The 17,340-nt window shown below is 42.6% G+C and overlaps 1 protein-coding gene across 1 annotated transcript in view; it reads right to left on the bottom strand.

The window, feature by feature from the left end:
* Positions 1-16,683, bottom strand: part of LOC128099740 (alpha-1-inhibitor 3-like) — a 56,682-nt gene extending 39,999 nt beyond the window's left edge. The window contains exons 1-8 of the mRNA XM_052721561.1: positions 16,598-16,683; positions 15,252-15,435; positions 14,378-14,537; positions 14,211-14,263; positions 3,660-3,680; positions 3,273-3,441; positions 2,807-2,891; positions 1,703-1,811 (exon numbers count right to left, since the gene is read on the bottom strand). Of these exons, the coding sequence (XP_052577521.1) occupies positions 1,703-1,811; positions 2,807-2,891; positions 3,273-3,441; positions 3,660-3,680; positions 14,211-14,263; positions 14,378-14,537; positions 15,252-15,435; positions 16,598-16,683 (867 nt within the window). The remainder of the gene's footprint in view (positions 1-1,702; positions 1,812-2,806; positions 2,892-3,272; positions 3,442-3,659; positions 3,681-14,210; positions 14,264-14,377; positions 14,538-15,251; positions 15,436-16,597) is intronic.
* Between the last annotated feature and the right edge of the window lie 657 nt (positions 16,684-17,340).

Below are 17,340 nucleotides of genomic sequence, written 5' to 3'. Positions count from 1 at the left end.
TAAACACAGCACAATTTTGGAAAAAAGTTTCTTGATGAAATTAACTCAATCCCATGTGTATACCACAAAGCTTCAAACATGTTTACTTTGAAACTCTTTACAAAGTATATGTGACCTCTACCATAAAGAGGGGTTCTACTGACTGAAAAAGAATGCTCAAGATAAGGGTCTGGGGAGAATGAGGGAGGTAAACATAAAGTCTGTGGTGTCAAATGTGACCTGCCCTACAGGTAGCATAGAGGTCACCTAGGCTCTGTTCCATTTCTTAAGTATGTGTGACATCTTCCATAAAGATGGGTTCTATTGACTCAAAAATAATGCTCAGCTAAGGGTCTATGGAAAATGAGTGATATAAGCATAAGAGTCTGTGGGAGTCAGGAGTAGCCTAGCCCTACAGATAGCACAGAGGTTACCTAGGGAATTGTAAAGTACACGTGACATCTTCCATAAGGACGGGTTCTATAGACTGAGAAATAAAACTCAAGATAAAGGTCTAGAAAGGAAGAGTCTGGGATGAATGTAGTAGTCTGGGAGGTTCAGGTGTGTCCTGGCCCTACAGATAACACAGATCACCAGAATGTTTACTAATCCATTCCCAGCTTTTTGGGTGGAAAAGAGGTATACACCTCCTCCACTGAGGAGACAACCCTTTGTGTTTAACATTCCTGGTTTCCCTAATGCTTATCTATGAGCACAAGGACCTTGTGCTCTCTACACCTCATACACTGTGGATGAACCTACAACCTAGTACAGTCACTGCACATGTCGGTATAGAAGCTCCTCATAGATTACAAGGTCAAAGTACCATATGATCATCTGTCAGGAATATATAAAAGGAATCTCTATCAGTATACCAAGACAGGTGTTCACAGGTATGCTGGTCATTTATGTGACTCACAATCAAATAAGTCCATCAGCCGATAAATGGATAATCATAATTGGATCAGAGAATGTTACAAGCATTGAGAGTGTCACCTTTCACAAAGAATACCAGACTCAGACACTCAGCAGCAGGGCATGGTTTCTGTCACGTGTAAGGGTAAAACAGAAACACTGCCATGTAGATGTTGTTCCATTTGGGAAGAGCAAGGGTGTGGCAGGAGAATGGATGGAGAGAATAGGGCAGGTAGTGAAGGAGATAATCAAGTACATGATGCATGTGTATGAACACACTGTAAAGAAGCCTGTTGTTTTGTACAATTTACTCACAGTCTCTATGTGCCAATTATATTTCAAAGAATATTTCAAAAATAGTCTCTAAGTCACAAAAGTAGTGAGGGATATACAGGAAGAGAAGGACACAGGAATGGGGACACAAGAGAGCTGAGGTGGCAGTGGGACTAGGGAACATGGTCAAAATACATAATACTCATGTATGAAAATGTCATAAACCTATTACTTTGTACAATGAATATATACTAAAAAATAAACTTGGTGGTCGATTTAGCTATAAAGTTGTTGAAATATTCCTTTAATAACAGTGGGTCCCAGAACTATCACTTTTGTCAGAGGGTGGTGTTGCTGGGGATTGCACACATGCCTGGGTAGTGTTCCACCACAGAGCTACCCCTGAGGTCCCAAGGTCCCAGAACATCTTCTTTTCAGTAACTGGGTGTGCATTTCCTCTCAGCTTTGGTATCTCTATTTCTGTGATAGTTAGCCCTCAATATTACAAATGGGACTTTGTGCAGTTTTTACTCACCTGGTAACTGAGTGGCATGCATGCACCCTCTCCCTTCCCGCTAGAATCCTGATAGTCACAGCATATATGCATCTTTACCTGTCCTGGTATAGGCTTCCCATAGGTATATCTGTTATAAGACAAATTCAGAGAGACCAAAGGTCATCCTAAAGCAGAGACTACAGTCTTCCTACCCATAGTCCACACTATCAATCTGTAACAGTAGATTAGCTCTGTGTATTTTCACAATGACAGCAAATAGGACCCATTACTACTACTTGACACATTCTAACTAGATATATTAACAATTTAGCCCTGTTAAGAACCTCTGGGAGACATGATTTTCTCCCTGTTCTAGTTCTGAAAAGATTAAGTGACCCAATCAGGATCCTCAGCTAGTAAATGATGGGTCTGTGATGAATGGAGACCATGACTAAATGACTCAGAACCATTCTAACAGACCTCCTCAAACTTTTGCCCTCTTCCTATCAATTTTTCTTTTGAGCAGGTTTATTTTAATGACAAGCAGATGTGAGCCAGGTGTGTCTCTTCTGTTTGATTCAGGTACATTTGCAAATTCCTTCTAACATGGTTTGACTTACTGGGGTTCCAGACTTCAATAGCAACTTCAGTTGCTGTGACACAGGATCCACATTTATCAGACACAGAAATGCAAACACAAAGTGAGATGTTTAAAAGTTAAACTTGGGCAGCAGTGGCTGGAACAACAACCGGATTGGGAGCTCTTGTTTCTCTGTTCTTTCTCTCAAGCCATAACAGGTCAGCAGAATGCTGTGTTTAGTGCCTGTGTTCTCTTCACATGGGTCAGGGGATCTTTGTAGGTACCTTCCTGTCTCCAAAGGCAGGAACTCTCTACTGCCTCATACAACTGATTTATCACTGGTGTGATCAGAATTGACATCATCAACATATGCAATGAATGATCAAGCAGTAATGGATGCAGAGCAGTGGGGACTGAGGAAGAAATGAACACCACAGGGGGATCATTTTAGGAGGAAGGACAACCTTAGCATTTCTACATATTCTACAATGACACGTTATCCCAGGTAGCTTTTGTGTCCATGTACATTTGGAAGGATGGAAGATTAAACACAGGTAACTCACACTGCACACACAGTCACGTTTATTTTTTCATCTTGCACAGAGATGACCTTTGGGACCTTTACTTGAACTTCAAATCTGGGAAGCACTATTGGGAGAGAGAGGAGAAATTCAGGTGGGAATTAACTTTTCTTGTTGCCTAAATGATCAGCCTCTGCCAAGAAATGGTGACTTTACATTATTAAGGTTACCTCCCTCCTTCCAGTAAAGTTAGAATTTTGAGTGGTGATAGATTATATCAGGACATGAAAACCACAGAGGTATCTAATTAAATAAGAAAAGCCAAGTAATTTGCTTCTGAGAATTCCTTAACTTTCTGGAATTTCCAGGTTGCTAGGTGGATAGCCTTAGCTAGAGTTTGATGAAGCTCAGCCTTACCCATTGAACTCAACATGTTCAAAACATTTTATCCCATGATAATCAGAATCTTACTAGATCTCTTTCCATTTTCAATCTTCCCAAGCCATACCAAATTCCTCCACGGTGAAGGAGTGCTCTTTCTTCACTCCCGATTGTTTTATTATCACTATCTTGTAGGAGCCCCGAATAGGCTCTGATGACAGGCTGAAGGACAGCTGCTTAAGCCCATGCTCTGTGTTAATATCCCGCCACTGCATAATTCGATTCATCTTTGGATCCTGTGAGCCAGGTTTAAATTTTGTAGGTAAATAGAGTTTTAATTACATCAACACATGTGTTCATGATGGAAGCATTAGGGTAGGGAATGCGATATAATAAAGCAATTATCCACAATGGTAGGAGGCTGACGACTAACAGTACTGCTACTACATTCCAACATCCAGTTACTTTCAGTGGATTGATTTCTCTCTGAATATGAAACAGTTAAATTTCTTACCTCAATGTAAGTCAGAGGAAACTGAAACAGAAGAGAAAACAGTGTTAGTTTAGAACAGCGGTTCTCAACTTATGGGTTTTGATCCCTTTGGCAAACCTCTATCTCCAAAGTATTTACATGATAATTCATAACAATAACAAAGTTATAGTTATGAAGTAACAATGAAAATAATTTTATGGAGACCCATCCTGAGCCTTTACAGTATGGAGATTACAGAATTATTGTTCAAATCAGGAATTTTTTAGTGTGAAATGGGGTTACTAGTTTTTTTTTTTTTTTTTTTTTTTTGGTTTTTCGAGACAGGGTTTCTCTGTGTAGCTTTGCGCTTTTCCTGGAACTCACTTGGTAGCCCAGGCTGGCCTCGAACTCACAGAGATCCGCCTGGCTCTGCCTCCCGAGTGCTGGGATTAAAGGCGTGCGCCACCACCGCCCGGCGGGGTTACTAGTTTTAAATATTATATCCAGCCAAAATGTTTAACTTGGGGTGTGTCCTGGGCAAGCTATATATGCCGCTCTACCCAGGGCCCTGGCTTCCCCTCCTCGTCTAATGAGACACAAAGGCATTAGCACATGAACTCAATACACACCTCCTGGACGTAGTTCAACAGAGCAAACCACTGTCTGACCATTGCCCAGAAATACGAACAAAGAGAGGGCTCAGTAGCTGCTCTTGCTTCAATGGAGAATTACTGCTGACTAAGGCGAGGGCTGCATGTTCAGAGGTTTTACAGGCAAAGGGTTTCTGATCGAGCAGATGGAGACTACAGTAAAGACAGACAGTGACAAGGTCACTTAAGGTTCTGTAATAACTGAGCTGTCTGAAGAGGTGAATTTCCTTCAGGTGAGCATCAGCTTGAGGAAAACATAACCATTTCTAGCAGTTGAAGAGAGACCCGCAGTGGCAGTTGTAAGGGAATTTTAGTGAGATTGAACTTGTTTCTGAAAGTCTAGAAAAATAAATCATGATAATGGATGATGAAACTGTGGTACATGTATACACAGTGAAAGTTTATTCATCTGCAAAAAATGAAATCACAAAATTTGTAAATGATAAAACTCAAAAAAATTATAAAGGTAAGCCAGGCTCAGAAAGATAACTGCTGTTTGTTCTTTCTCATGTGTGGCTCCTCACTCCAAATCCGGAGTACTTGTGGACTCAAGGTAAGTAGAAGAGGACCATTGGGTGGGAATCCCTCAAGGCAGGGGACACAGCATGACATAGGGAATGTCAAAGCACAGGTGCACTTTTGGGGACAGAACATTTATTCGGGATGAGGGTGTGGGATGGGAGAGGCAAGAGGGGAGGATGGGAGGATTAACCCACACTGAGGATCTGTGAAAAAGTCACATGGAAACTTACTGCTTTCTAAACCTATTAAGAAGCATAGCTTAAACGGAGAGTCAGAGGAAGATGTACTACATGTCTAGATAATGCTGCTCCTGAAGGTCAAGGGTCACTAAACAAATGTCCCAGTTCTATGCATGAGATAGCGCCTCATGAGTTGCTGGCCAGCGTGGCCCTAGACCCCCAAAGCAATACAGAATCTCGACACTCTTCTTGATTGCCCACAATAACTAGTTGATCATATTCTATTGTGGAAAACACCACACACCTTGATGGAAGGTTGTACAGAAATCAAGCTGGTGCTCTGCTAACATCCCCCCTGCTGATCAGCTTTCCCAATGCCACAAGGTGCTGTACAGCTTGCTGCAGGAGAGGAGATGTCAACGGTCCTATCCAGCTTAGAACCCTAGGATGTCTAACATCAACCTGCCACGCAAGATGTGCCCATTGGTGTAAGAGTGGCACAACTTTTATGGGGTTAGAAAACTGGATTTGAATCCTATTCTGTAGGACGGAATTCACAGAGGGTGTTGAAAACCCCACCAACAACCCGTGACTGTGGAAGTCTTTTATTTTTTTTTGTTATACATCTTTTTTAATTTTATAATTTAATTTAATTTTACATATCAGCCACAGATTCCCTTGTTCTCCCCCCTCCCGTTTCCTCCCCCGCTTTCCCCCAAGGCCACCCCCTATTCCCATCTCCTCCAGGGCAAAGACTCCCCTCAGGATTGAGTTCAACCTGGTAGATTCAGTCCAGGCAGGTCCAGTCCTGTAGTGGGTAGCCATTCCAGCTTTGATCTGGTAGTTCCAACCCCCATTGAGACTTCAGCAACTGTCACGCCTACAAGGCGGGGCCAAGGGAGGTGCCTGGAGACCTGAGATCTGGATGGGCAGCGCACTCACTCGGTTCCAGGACCTTGGACGGTGAAGGTGGGCCAAGCAGAGCTCCAGGGAACACCGCTGGACTGCGATACACCTTCCCCAGACCCCGCGACCTACCTATCCCTTAACTTGTAAGTTATGCAATTAAATAAATCTCCTTTTAACTACGTGGAGTGGCCTTAATAATTTCACCAATACAGTCCCCTCCTCCCAGGCTGAGCCAAGCATCCCTGTATAAGCCCCAGGTTTTGAACAGCCAACTCATGCACTGAGTACAGGACCCGGTCCCACTGCCTGGATGCCTCCCAAACAGTTCAAGCCAATCAACTGTCTCACCCATTCAGAGGGCCTGATCCAGTTGGGGGCCCCTCAGCCATTGGTTCATAGTTCATGTGTTTCCATTCGTTTGGCTATTTGTCCCTGTGCTTTTTCCAACCTTGGTCTCAACAATTCTCGCTCATACAAACCCTCCTCTTTCTCGCCAATTGGATTCCTGGAGCTCCACCTGGGGCCTGGCCATGGATCTCTGCATCCGGTTCCCTCAGTCATTGGATGGGGTTTCTAGCACGGCAATTAGGGTGTTTGACCATCCTATCACCAGAGTAGGTCAGTTCGGATTTTCTCTCGACCATTGCCAGTAGTCTATTGTGGAGGTATCTTTGTGGATTTCTGTGGACCTCTATGGCACTTTGCTTCTTCCTATTCTCATGTGGTTTTCATTTATCATGGTCTCTTATTTCTTGTTCTCCCTCTCTGTTCTTGATCCAGCTGGGATCTCCCGCTCCCCTAAACTCTCTTTCCCTCGACCCTTGCCCTTCATTACCCCCACTCACATCCATGTTGTTCATGTAGATCTCATCCATTTCTCTATAATTGGGTGATCCCTTTGTCTTTCTTGTGGTCCTGTTTTCTAGGAAGCCTCCCTGGAGTTGTGAGTAGCAGTCTAGTCATCTTTGTTTTACCTCTAGTATCCTCCTATGAGTGAGTACATACCATGTTTGTCTTTCTGAGTCTGGGTTACCTCACTCAGGATGATTTTTCCTAGATCCATCCATTTGCCTGCAAACCTCATGATGTCATTGTTTTTCTCTGCTGAGTAGTATTCCATTGTGTATATGTATCACATTTTATTTATCCATTCTTCAGTTGAAGGGCATCTAGGTTGTTTCCATGTTCTGGCTATTACAAACAATGCTGATATGAACATAGCTGAGCAAGTGCCCTTGTGGTATGATTGAGCATTCCTTGGGTATATGCCCAAGAGTGGTATAGCTGGATCTTGGGGGAGATTGATTCCCAATTTTCTAAGAAAGCACCATATTGATTTCCAAAGTGGTTGTACAAGCTTGCATGCCCACCAGCAGTGACTGTGGAAGTCTTTGTTTAAGTGGAGAGATGACTCTTTGGTTTAAGTAAATTGTTATGGTACCAAGTTGCCTTTCTAATTTATGCTAATAGTCATGGACAAATAGTACAAGCAGCTTGAGTGAGGGAAGCTTGTCTTGGCTTTGTGACCTGTGTTGATGAGACTAGGCTCTCTCCATTTTCCTCTGATCTCTCTTTGTGTGCCTTATTTCCTTAACCTTTTGAACTAAGTGGTACTCGGGACAGAAGCTTCTCTTTCCTGTTCTTTTCAAATGCCATGTCTTTATTGTCACCCACTTTCACCTCCAAATACTGAAGATGAGGGTGCAGACACTGCCCTTTTGGAAACAACTACTGCGGTTTCAGTTTCCAAGATCAGGATGAACCAAGAAAAGGAAGAGGCATCTGCTGACTTAACAGATTTTAAAAGCATCAGCTGAGCCAGGCAGACAGTGGTGGCACATCCTTTAATCCCAGCAATCAGGAAGCAGAGGCAGGAGGATCTCTGTGAGTTCAAGGCCAGCCTGGTCTACATAGACAGTTTCAAGTCAGACAAAATTACATGGAGAAATCATGTTTGTTTGTTTGTTTCATTTGTTTTTTAAAAAGGCAATTGAGACTGCAGAGTAAACAAAGATGTGAAAAAGGAAAATTTCACTAAAGTCTTACATATGATTTCTTTTAATATCATCCTGGATGACCTAGTCTACATGATCAGCAAAGGAAACTAAGCTGTAAAATCTGTGAGTAATGAAGGAGTATTGTTTCTATCACCTGAGGGACTAATAATTAGACCGGCCCTGGTGGGTAAACAGACAGGAAGAAAAGCCACAGACAGATAATAGAAACAGTGAAATCCTGGCTTCTTCCTCACACTCCTGACCTATGACACAGGCCTAAAGGCCACAGTAGGGCTCTCCCTCTAATACCAGGGCACCTCTGCAATGGACCAGCCTGATACATTCAAGGACAAGAACAAGATGAGTTCACTCTGCATTTGTATCTGACTCTCTGACTTTGTTCAAGTTGATCTGCCCTAATTTAGGGAAGAAAGACCCCTCAAAGACCCTCAAAGACCCCTACCCTCAGAGAGAGGCAGGGCTTCCCAATTCCCCTCTACAGAGGGTCTTCCCACCCATGTGCCTGCTGTGTGTGTTTTCTCAACTCTAATAGAAGGTTTCCTTTACTGGCTGACTCTGTCTGCAGTGCTCAGGATTTTTCCTGCCTTTTAATTCTTTAACTGTCAGAGAAAATAACCCTACACTGTAACAGCAAGATCAGTTTATAACTGGCACACACAACCTACTGGAATCCAAGATAAGTCATTTTGACCAAGGAATTCGGCAAGATCAACATGATAAAAAGTGATAGGGTACATAGAAAAAAATCTTAATTGCATTGAAAATGAAGGCAACAAATTATAAATTCTATAAACACCATTCATTAATGAAAACTATGATTGCAGGAATAAGTCAAATAAGAAATTCAATAGGCCTAAGAAGAACATTGCAAACCATTATGAATTACATAAAGAGAAACATAAAATAATGGGCAGATACATGTGCACTAGACAGAAACATTGGTCATGAAATGATTTATACTCTTTCCAAATCAATATATATGTTATTAATATTTCAATCACATTTCCAAGACTGATTGTAGAACTGCAACCTGATAGTAAAATTTAAATAAAACATCCGGGAGTAGTTGTTGAAATACTGAAGCAAGGATTAATTCAAGGAAGTGAATTTAACCTAAATAAAAATGAAAGTGCTGTAATCCTTATGAAACCAGGAGGTAAAAGACAGGAGGGAGAGGCAGTTGGTAAAATGCTAGCTGCTCAAGCAGAAAGACCTGGGTTCCATTTGCAGAATCCAGACAAAAAGTGGGCCGGGCGGTGGTGGCGCACGCCTTTAATTCCAGCACTCGGGAGGCAGAGCCAGGCGGATTTCTGTGAGTTCGAGGCCAGCCTGGGCTACCAAGTGAGTTCCAGGAAAGGCACAAAGCTACACAGAGAAACCCTGTCTCAAAAAACCAAAAAAAAAAAAAAAAAAAAAAAAAAAAAAAGTGGGTACTTGTTCCCACTGTAGTCCCAGATGGAAAGCAAAGACACACAGCTGTCACCGGATGACTGGCCAGGCTGCCTAGCCTGATCATTAAGCCCCAGATCAGCCAGACTCTAACTCAAAACCCATGATGTTCGACACCCAAGAAATGAAATCTAAGATTGTCTTCTGGCTAGCACATACATGTGTACACACACACACACACACACACACACACACACACACACACACACCCATGCACACAGAATGAACATGTATTACACAGAGACACACAAAGTGCTAGGAAGTGAATCAACAGTCTGCACTGGAAATCTTACAGTGGCATAAGCCAACAGAGCTAGGTAAAGGGATGAAGAGGTTGCTCACCAGAACCATATACATGTGTGTGTATACAATGAAGGAGGGAACTAGAAAAAAATCATCCTGAGTGAAGCAACACAGACCCAGAAAGACAAACATGACATGTACTCACTTATAAACGACTGTAGCTGCTAAGTAAAAGATAATCACACTACACTCCACAGACCCAGAGAGGCTAAGTAATGAGGAGGGCTTTAGGAGGGATGCATGAATCTCCCTTGGAAGATTTTACAGGTGGACTGGCAGCCAGTGGGGATGGGAGCATGAGAGATCAGGTGGGGAGCAAGGGATTGGGGGAGAGAGTACAGAAAGAGATAACTGGAACAGGGGGCATTAGAGAGCAATGTGGAAACCTAGTGCAGTGGAAACTTCCTGGAACCTATGAGGGTGATCCTACTGAGGACTCCTAGTAATGATGTATATGGAGTCTGAACTGGCCATCTTCTATAAGGAGGGAAGGCTTCCAGGTGTGGGACAGGGACACCTACCCAGACACAAAACCTTCAACCCACAACTTGTCCTGCCTGCAAGATGTGCTGAGGCAATGGAGGCTCAGAGCTTGTGAGAATGGCCAACAAATGACTAACAACTAATGACAACAAATCGTCTAACTTGAGGGCAAAGCTACTAGAGGCAGCCCATGGCCCACACTGTCTGGATGGCCAGTAACTGGAAGACGGACAGAGATCTAGGGTAGAACCAAACATCACTGACCACCCCAACCAATAAATAAGTAAATGAATGAAATGATTTCTAATAATATTCTGCTATACTCACAAGATTGGTGCCTAGCCCAATGGTCATCAGAGAGGCTTCCTCTGGCAGCTGATGGGAGCAGATGCAGAGATCCACAGCCAAATATTAGGCAGAGCTCAGGGAACCCCGCAAAGACAGGAGGAAGGATGGTAGGAGTCAGAGGGGTCAAAGACACCAGGAGAACATGGCCCACAGAATCAATTAAGCAGGGCTCATAGGGGCTCACAGAGACTGAAGAAGAAATCACAGAGCCTGTGATTTCTGTGGGTCTGAACTAGGTCCTCTGCATGCATGCTGTGGTTGTTTGCTTGGGGTTTTTGTGAGACTCCTAACAGTGGGAGTGTGCATGTCTCTGACTAACTTGCCTGCTCTTGGGACCCTTTTCTTTCTATTGGGTTGTCTCATCCAGCCTTGATAGAAGGGGTTTGTGCCTGACCAAACATCTTGTTATGCCATGTACAGCTGATATCTCTAGGAGGCCTGCTCTTTTCTGAAGGGACATGAATCTAGATGAGGGAGGGAGACTGGAAGGAGTGGAGGGAGGGGAAGCTATGGTCATGATGTACTGTGTGAGAGAACAATAAATAAAAAGATAAAATATCCTTGATAGAATTATACAACAGATTATTGTGATAAGATAGAATCTCTACTCTCCACCAAATGATTTCTATTGTAATTTTTTATCTGTAAAGAGAATATTGAGTAAAATGGGATGGCTATTTTGTTTGTTTTAATTTTTAGTTAGTTCTTTGAGAGTTTTGTACAGTGTTTTCTGATGATATTCACCCCTTCCCCTAACTCATACCAGAACTACCTTCCTTCCTTACCCACCTGACTTAGTGTTTTCTCTCTTTTTTTTCACCTATTAACACCATTTGTGCTGCCCATATATTCTTGGATATGTGGGCTGTCACTGGAGTGTAGTGGACTTACCTGCATCTATACTCTAAAGAAAACTGAGTTTCTGCCAGTAGCTATCAGTTAGCAATAGCACCTCAGTTAAGGGTGGGATTTCATGTACATGTCCCCTCTCCATGCTAAGGTTTGGGTCTGGCCTGGTCTGGAATGTGCTTGTGCATGCTAACAGAATTATAAGTTCATATGTGTGGCTGCCATGCTGAGTCTAGAGGACTGTCTCCTTGTATTCATTCACTACCTCTGGCTCTTACAGTCATTCCTTCCTCTCTGACACAATAATCTATGTTCCTTGGTTGGAGAGGATGCTATTTAGATGTCTAATATGGGCTTTCACATTCTACAGTTAAGCTGCTGATGACTGGAGCCATCACTACTGAATAAGTTTCACAGAGCAGGAAGGTGCTATGCACACTACCAGAAGGGCAGAGAATCATCAATCTCACCCCGCCATGAACCCTATAAACTGTGAGAACCACTGGCCTAGCAAGACACCCCCACTGATGCAATAGTAGCACAAATGTCATGAAAGTAGCCAACCACTCTCTGACTGGATTTAAGTCCTACTATGCAAGATGAAACCCACATTAGACATCATTATAGGGCCAAGAATCTGTGGCTAGGCACGCCATAGGACCAGAGGAGAACCCATTATTATTCTGCTGCTAAAGGACATAGTGTTAAACCAACTGATGTTGATGTATCTTTATACTTATAGATCAAAGCTTCTCTCAGCCCCTGTCAGAGAAGCCTCTACTTGCAGTAGAAGGTGATTAGCACAGACACCCTGCTGTGGATATCGATCTGTTTGCTGTGAATGTGTTGCTCTGATTTGGTTGATAAATAAAACACTGAATGGCCAGTAGCCAGGCAGGAAGTTTAGGATAGGCAGGTTAAGCAGAGAGGAGAATTCTGGGAACAGGAAGACAGAGTCAGGCGTCTCCAGCCAGACACAGAGGAAGTAAGATGTAAAAGTACCAGTAAGCCACAAGCCTCATGGCAACTTATAGATAAGTATAAATGTGTTAATTTAAGATTTAAGAACTACCATATCAGCATTGTTTGTAATAGCCAGAACATGGAAACAACCCAGATGCCCTTCAACTGAAGAATGGATAAACAAAGTGTGGTACATATACACAATGGAATACTACTCAGCAGAGAAAAACAATGGCATCATGAGGTTTGCAGACAAATGGATGGATCTAGAAAAAATCATCCTGAGTGAGGTAACCCAGACTCAGAAAGACAAACATGGTATGTACTCACTCATAGCAGGATACTAGACATGAAACAAGGATGACTTGTCTGCTACTCACATCACCAGGGAGGCTACCTGGAAAACAGGACCCCAAGAAAGACACAGGGATCACCCAATGACAGAGAAATGGAATGAGATCTACATGAACAGCCTGGACATGAGTGGGGGTAATGAAAGGCGAGGGTCGAGGGAAAGAGAGCTTGGGAGAGCGGGAGATCCCACCTGGATCAACAACAGAGAGGGAGAACAAGAAATAGGAGACCATGGTAAATAAAGACCACATGAGAATAGGAAGAAGCAAAGTGCTAGAGAAGCCCACAGAAATCCACAAAGATACCCACACAACAGACTGCTGGCAGTGGTCGAGAGACAGCCCGAACTGACCTACTCTGGTGATGGGATGGCCAAACACCCTAATTGTTGTGCTAGAAACCTCATCCAACTACTGAGGGATCTGGATGCAGAGATCCATGACTAGGCCCTGGGTGGATCTCTGGGAGTCCAATCAACGAGAATGAGGAGGGTTTATATGAGCGAGAATTGTTGAGACCAAGGTTGGATAAAGCACAGGGACAAATAGCCAAATGAATGGAAACACATGAACTATGAACCAATGGCTGAGGGGTCCCCACTGGATCAGGCCCTCTGAATGGATGAGACAGTTGATTGGCTTGATCTGTTTGGGAGGCATCCAGGCAGTGGGACCAGATCTTGTGCTCATTGCATGAGTTGGCTGTTTGAAACCTGGGGCCTATGCAGGATTGTTTGGCTCGGCCTGGGAGGAGGGGACTAGACCTACCTGGACTGAGTCTACCAGGTTGACCTCAGTCTGTGGGGAAGGCTTTGCCCTGGAGGAGATGGGAATGGGGGGGGGGTTGGGGGGAAGGTGAGGGGGACGGGAGGGGGGAGAACAAGGGAATCCATGGCTGATATGTAGAACTGAATTGTATTGCAAAATAAATTAATAAAAAAAAATGAAAAAAAAACAAAACAAAAAACAAACAAACAAAAAAAAAGATTTAAGAACTACATAGCAAGAATCCTGCCACAGCCATACAGTTTATAAGTAATATAAGTCTCTGTGTGTTTACTTGGGAATAAGCAGCTGCAGGACCAGGGTGGACACAAGAAAACTCCAGCTACAACACCCATCACTTGCTGAATTGCACAGGACAAGAGACTCTGAAATGCTAATTTATTCTTTAGAGACTCCATTTAGGGAAGGATCTAAATTTTAAATACAAGGTTATATGTAAGAAATACCCCTGTTAGACTAGAAATCGATTTCTTAAGGATGGCATGAAGTAACAGAAACTACAAAAGAAATAATTGAAAAATGTGATTAAGCCCAAAGGTTCTGTACAGTAACAGTCTCCATTAAGTATAAAGAAATCCAAAGACAGTTAACCAGTAATGGAGTGCAAAATATAAGGAAGATATTGCATGGTCAATGGTAGCTGAGCAAGGGGTATAAATAGTCAAAAGAACAGAGTAGAGAAGAAGACCAACTCATACCTTAGCAAGGGGCTAGATATGAGAATATTTCAGTCACATTATGTCTTCACAAACCCACCAATACCCACATGTAAAAGACTCACCAACTCATTCAGGGGGCGTAGGTTTTTATCCATAGAGACAACCCGAAACTTGACTGGAAAAGGGAGAGAGAGAGAGAATTTTCTAGTGAGGTCCAGAGAGCCAGGCCCTCTCTGTGCCATGTTCAGGATGGCTTCTCCACTCCATAGCCCGTGATGGACCTTCGTACCTGACTGTCCTGGTTTGTACACAGGTTTGTCTGTCTGGACAAAGACAACACTTTCTTTGTTCTTCACCAGCACTGTACTCTTTTTGTTGAATTCGTGTGTCTGTGCTTTGATGTGGACAGAGAGGGACACTTTCTCATCTGAAGCTGAGACTCTGGGGAGCTGAGGATGAGAGGAACACAAGACCCTTCACCGTGACCCTTTGGAGGTCTTAGATTTCCTTCTTACCTCCTGTCCTTCCACACCACGGGAAGGACATCAGGGTTCATCAGTTTCTGTTTAAGTATTATGTAAGGAGGGTATGTCAGAAACAAAGTATGAAAAGAAAAACACAACATTTCATATGAGTCAATGGAAGCAACAAAGACACAGTCATTTTTATGGAGTAAATATAATCTTGATTGAAAACTAGATATAACTGTGGAACTTAGGTAGAGTGAAAACTAACATATTGATGGTGGTAGGAATTGCATCTTGAGGATAGGTACAGAAGAAGAAACCCAGTACTTATTCAGGATAACAATTACACATAGGAGATGTGGTTCTGATTAGATGGAGTGCTAATTGGAAGTTTATAACTTGCTACCAGCAAGTACTTACTACACAGTGGCAAAATCCTTCTTTCTCTGGGTTAGGTTTTTGAGGAACTTCACAGGGAAAGCAGCACATGCACAAATATTGGCTCTTCCTGTTTTGGGGTGGGATAATCTATGATATTTTTTTTTGGGTAAATGTTCTAAGTGTCTATTGTTATGAAGTAGTAGCGGTGTTTCTAGATTAATCTCTTTTAGAAATATGTAAGTATATTATATATGCATCTACACACATATGTATATAAATATAGAAAATAAATAGGGACAGGTATCTAGTACTCACAGTGAAGGAGTCGCAGTGGAAGTAGTCCTTGTCAACCACAAACTCATTGGACAGACTTCTGGTTCCCCAGCTAGACTGCAAGGAGGCCCTGACAGTCACTGTCTCATTCAGATCGAGTAGATGGAAGCAGATTTTCTCAGGGGTCTCAGTGTAGAGCTGGGAAGGGACCAGCACCATATACTTCCTGGAAAGGGAAAAGTTGAGGCCAGCTGGGGGCAGATATCATTGTCCATGGCTGTAGTTTCTTCACAATAATCATCACCATCCAAGACTCTCCAGCCTGAGATGGCAGGTGACTGCATGATACCCCAGAGTGGTCAATTATCAGTGTTTGTAATGGTAATCACTCAGCTTCAGCAGTGATATCCATCAAGGCAGCTTCACATGGCATGGACTATCGTCACTGAAGCAGCGAGCATTCAGTGCTAGAAGGCTTAAAAATTTTTTTGAATAACAATCTGGGAGGAAAAATTATTCTTTTCATAAAAATTAATCATGATTGTTCTTGATTATGATGTTTAATTCTTGAAAAATAACAGTACCCTGCTTTTATTTTTTGGTACCCTAAACCTAAGACTTATAATGTGACTGTGCAATTCAGAGCAGCATGATTCACATATGCTATACTTGAACATGTGCTAAAGGCTGTCTGTAGGAATTGTTCTCTACCTTTTTCTGGCATTAGAGTTTTTTTGTACCAAAATTCTCCCAAAATCTAGCCTGTCACCACTACATCACATAATAGAAAAAAAATCAAGATTGCTTTTATTTTTATCACTTTAAATACATTTTTCTGATCAAAAAATGTCAAGAAAATCACTCAACAATATAATCCTGATAGTGTGCTTATTTGGGCACCAAATAACAAGTTCTTCTTTGCAGTTTAATACAAAGTCTTTGATCCTAACAAGTGTGCTGTTTTAAGACACAAACATCTACAGAGTTGCAGTGTGCCTGAATCCTTACCCGTCCCAAAGTTAAATTATAGGCTACACATTTCCAACCCAAAGTGCCAACAATGAAGATATTTATTTTCAAAGAGATGAAATGGTTTCAACACGTAAAAATGTCTCTGACCACTGGGATTTTAGATATTAGTGGTACAGTTGTAAGAGGAATGCTATTCTAAATCACATCACACCTCAGTTTAGTAATTGCTTTAGAATTGGAAAAATGACAACATAGAATCATGTAATACTAAAGTTGGAAAACATACATACAATTATTGTTTGTTAATTGAAAAGTCAAATGATATAGGGAGGGTTTTGGGAGAAGGAACTGTGAAAGGCAATGGATGGTTTTGATTGGAGGAGAAACAACATGGAAGAAGCCTTGGTGGTACTCACGGTTGTCCAGGTGATAAGGAAGCAGAGGCCAGGAAGGCAAGAAGAACTGAAATCAGACATTGCAGAGCCTGTCTGTCCTTCCACATGGTGTAGGAAGGAAGGACAAGAAGACAGGGCCTGTAATGTCCTCTTCCCTGCTAGGTTTTCCAGAGACGTCCCCGATACACAGTGCTTTATTTACGAGTGCTCTGTGTAAACAAGAACCTCCACTCTAGGTGTCCAACCAGACAAGTGGAATTTTGCAAGAGTTTTCTGTTAGTGTCACTGTATTCAGTGGTGGCCTCAGCACAACTCAAATAAGTTGCAACAGTCTCAGGAACGGGGCCAGAGTATCTTGGATGGTGTTGGTGAAGGATCAAGGACACAGAATCTACTTAGTTTGAATTAGAGCAGACTTTCTCAGTCTTCCTACTACCCACCTGTAAATCTTTGCAGTGGGTGACTGTGCTATGATTGTGTGACATTTGCTACCTCACTGCTTCTGGTCACCTGGAATCTAGCAGCACTCCCTGGGAGGTGACAACTCAGTTTCTCTCTTTCCTCATGTGAGAGTCCCTAGAGTAGTCCAGGTTGGAGATTTTCAGTTCTCCTGTTTCTAGTCATTCAAGTATCTACCTTCATGGGTGTTGTGTGTGAAAGGGAACTGTGGATACGGGGCAAGCTCAAAAACTCACCTACTACAAGTCACCATGCCTGACCCTTCTTTGTTAGAACAGAAGTTCACCAAGTTCATCTACAGGTAC

The sequence above is a fragment of the Peromyscus californicus genome, unplaced genomic scaffold, assembly GCF_007827085.1.
Source record: "Peromyscus californicus insignis strain IS unplaced genomic scaffold, ASM782708v3 Scaffold_6__1_contigs__length_162567912, whole genome shotgun sequence".
Lineage (NCBI taxonomy): Eukaryota > Metazoa > Chordata > Mammalia > Rodentia > Cricetidae > Peromyscus > Peromyscus californicus.
Note: the sequence above shows the minus strand (reverse complement) of the source record. Positions and strands in the feature narration are given on the sequence as shown.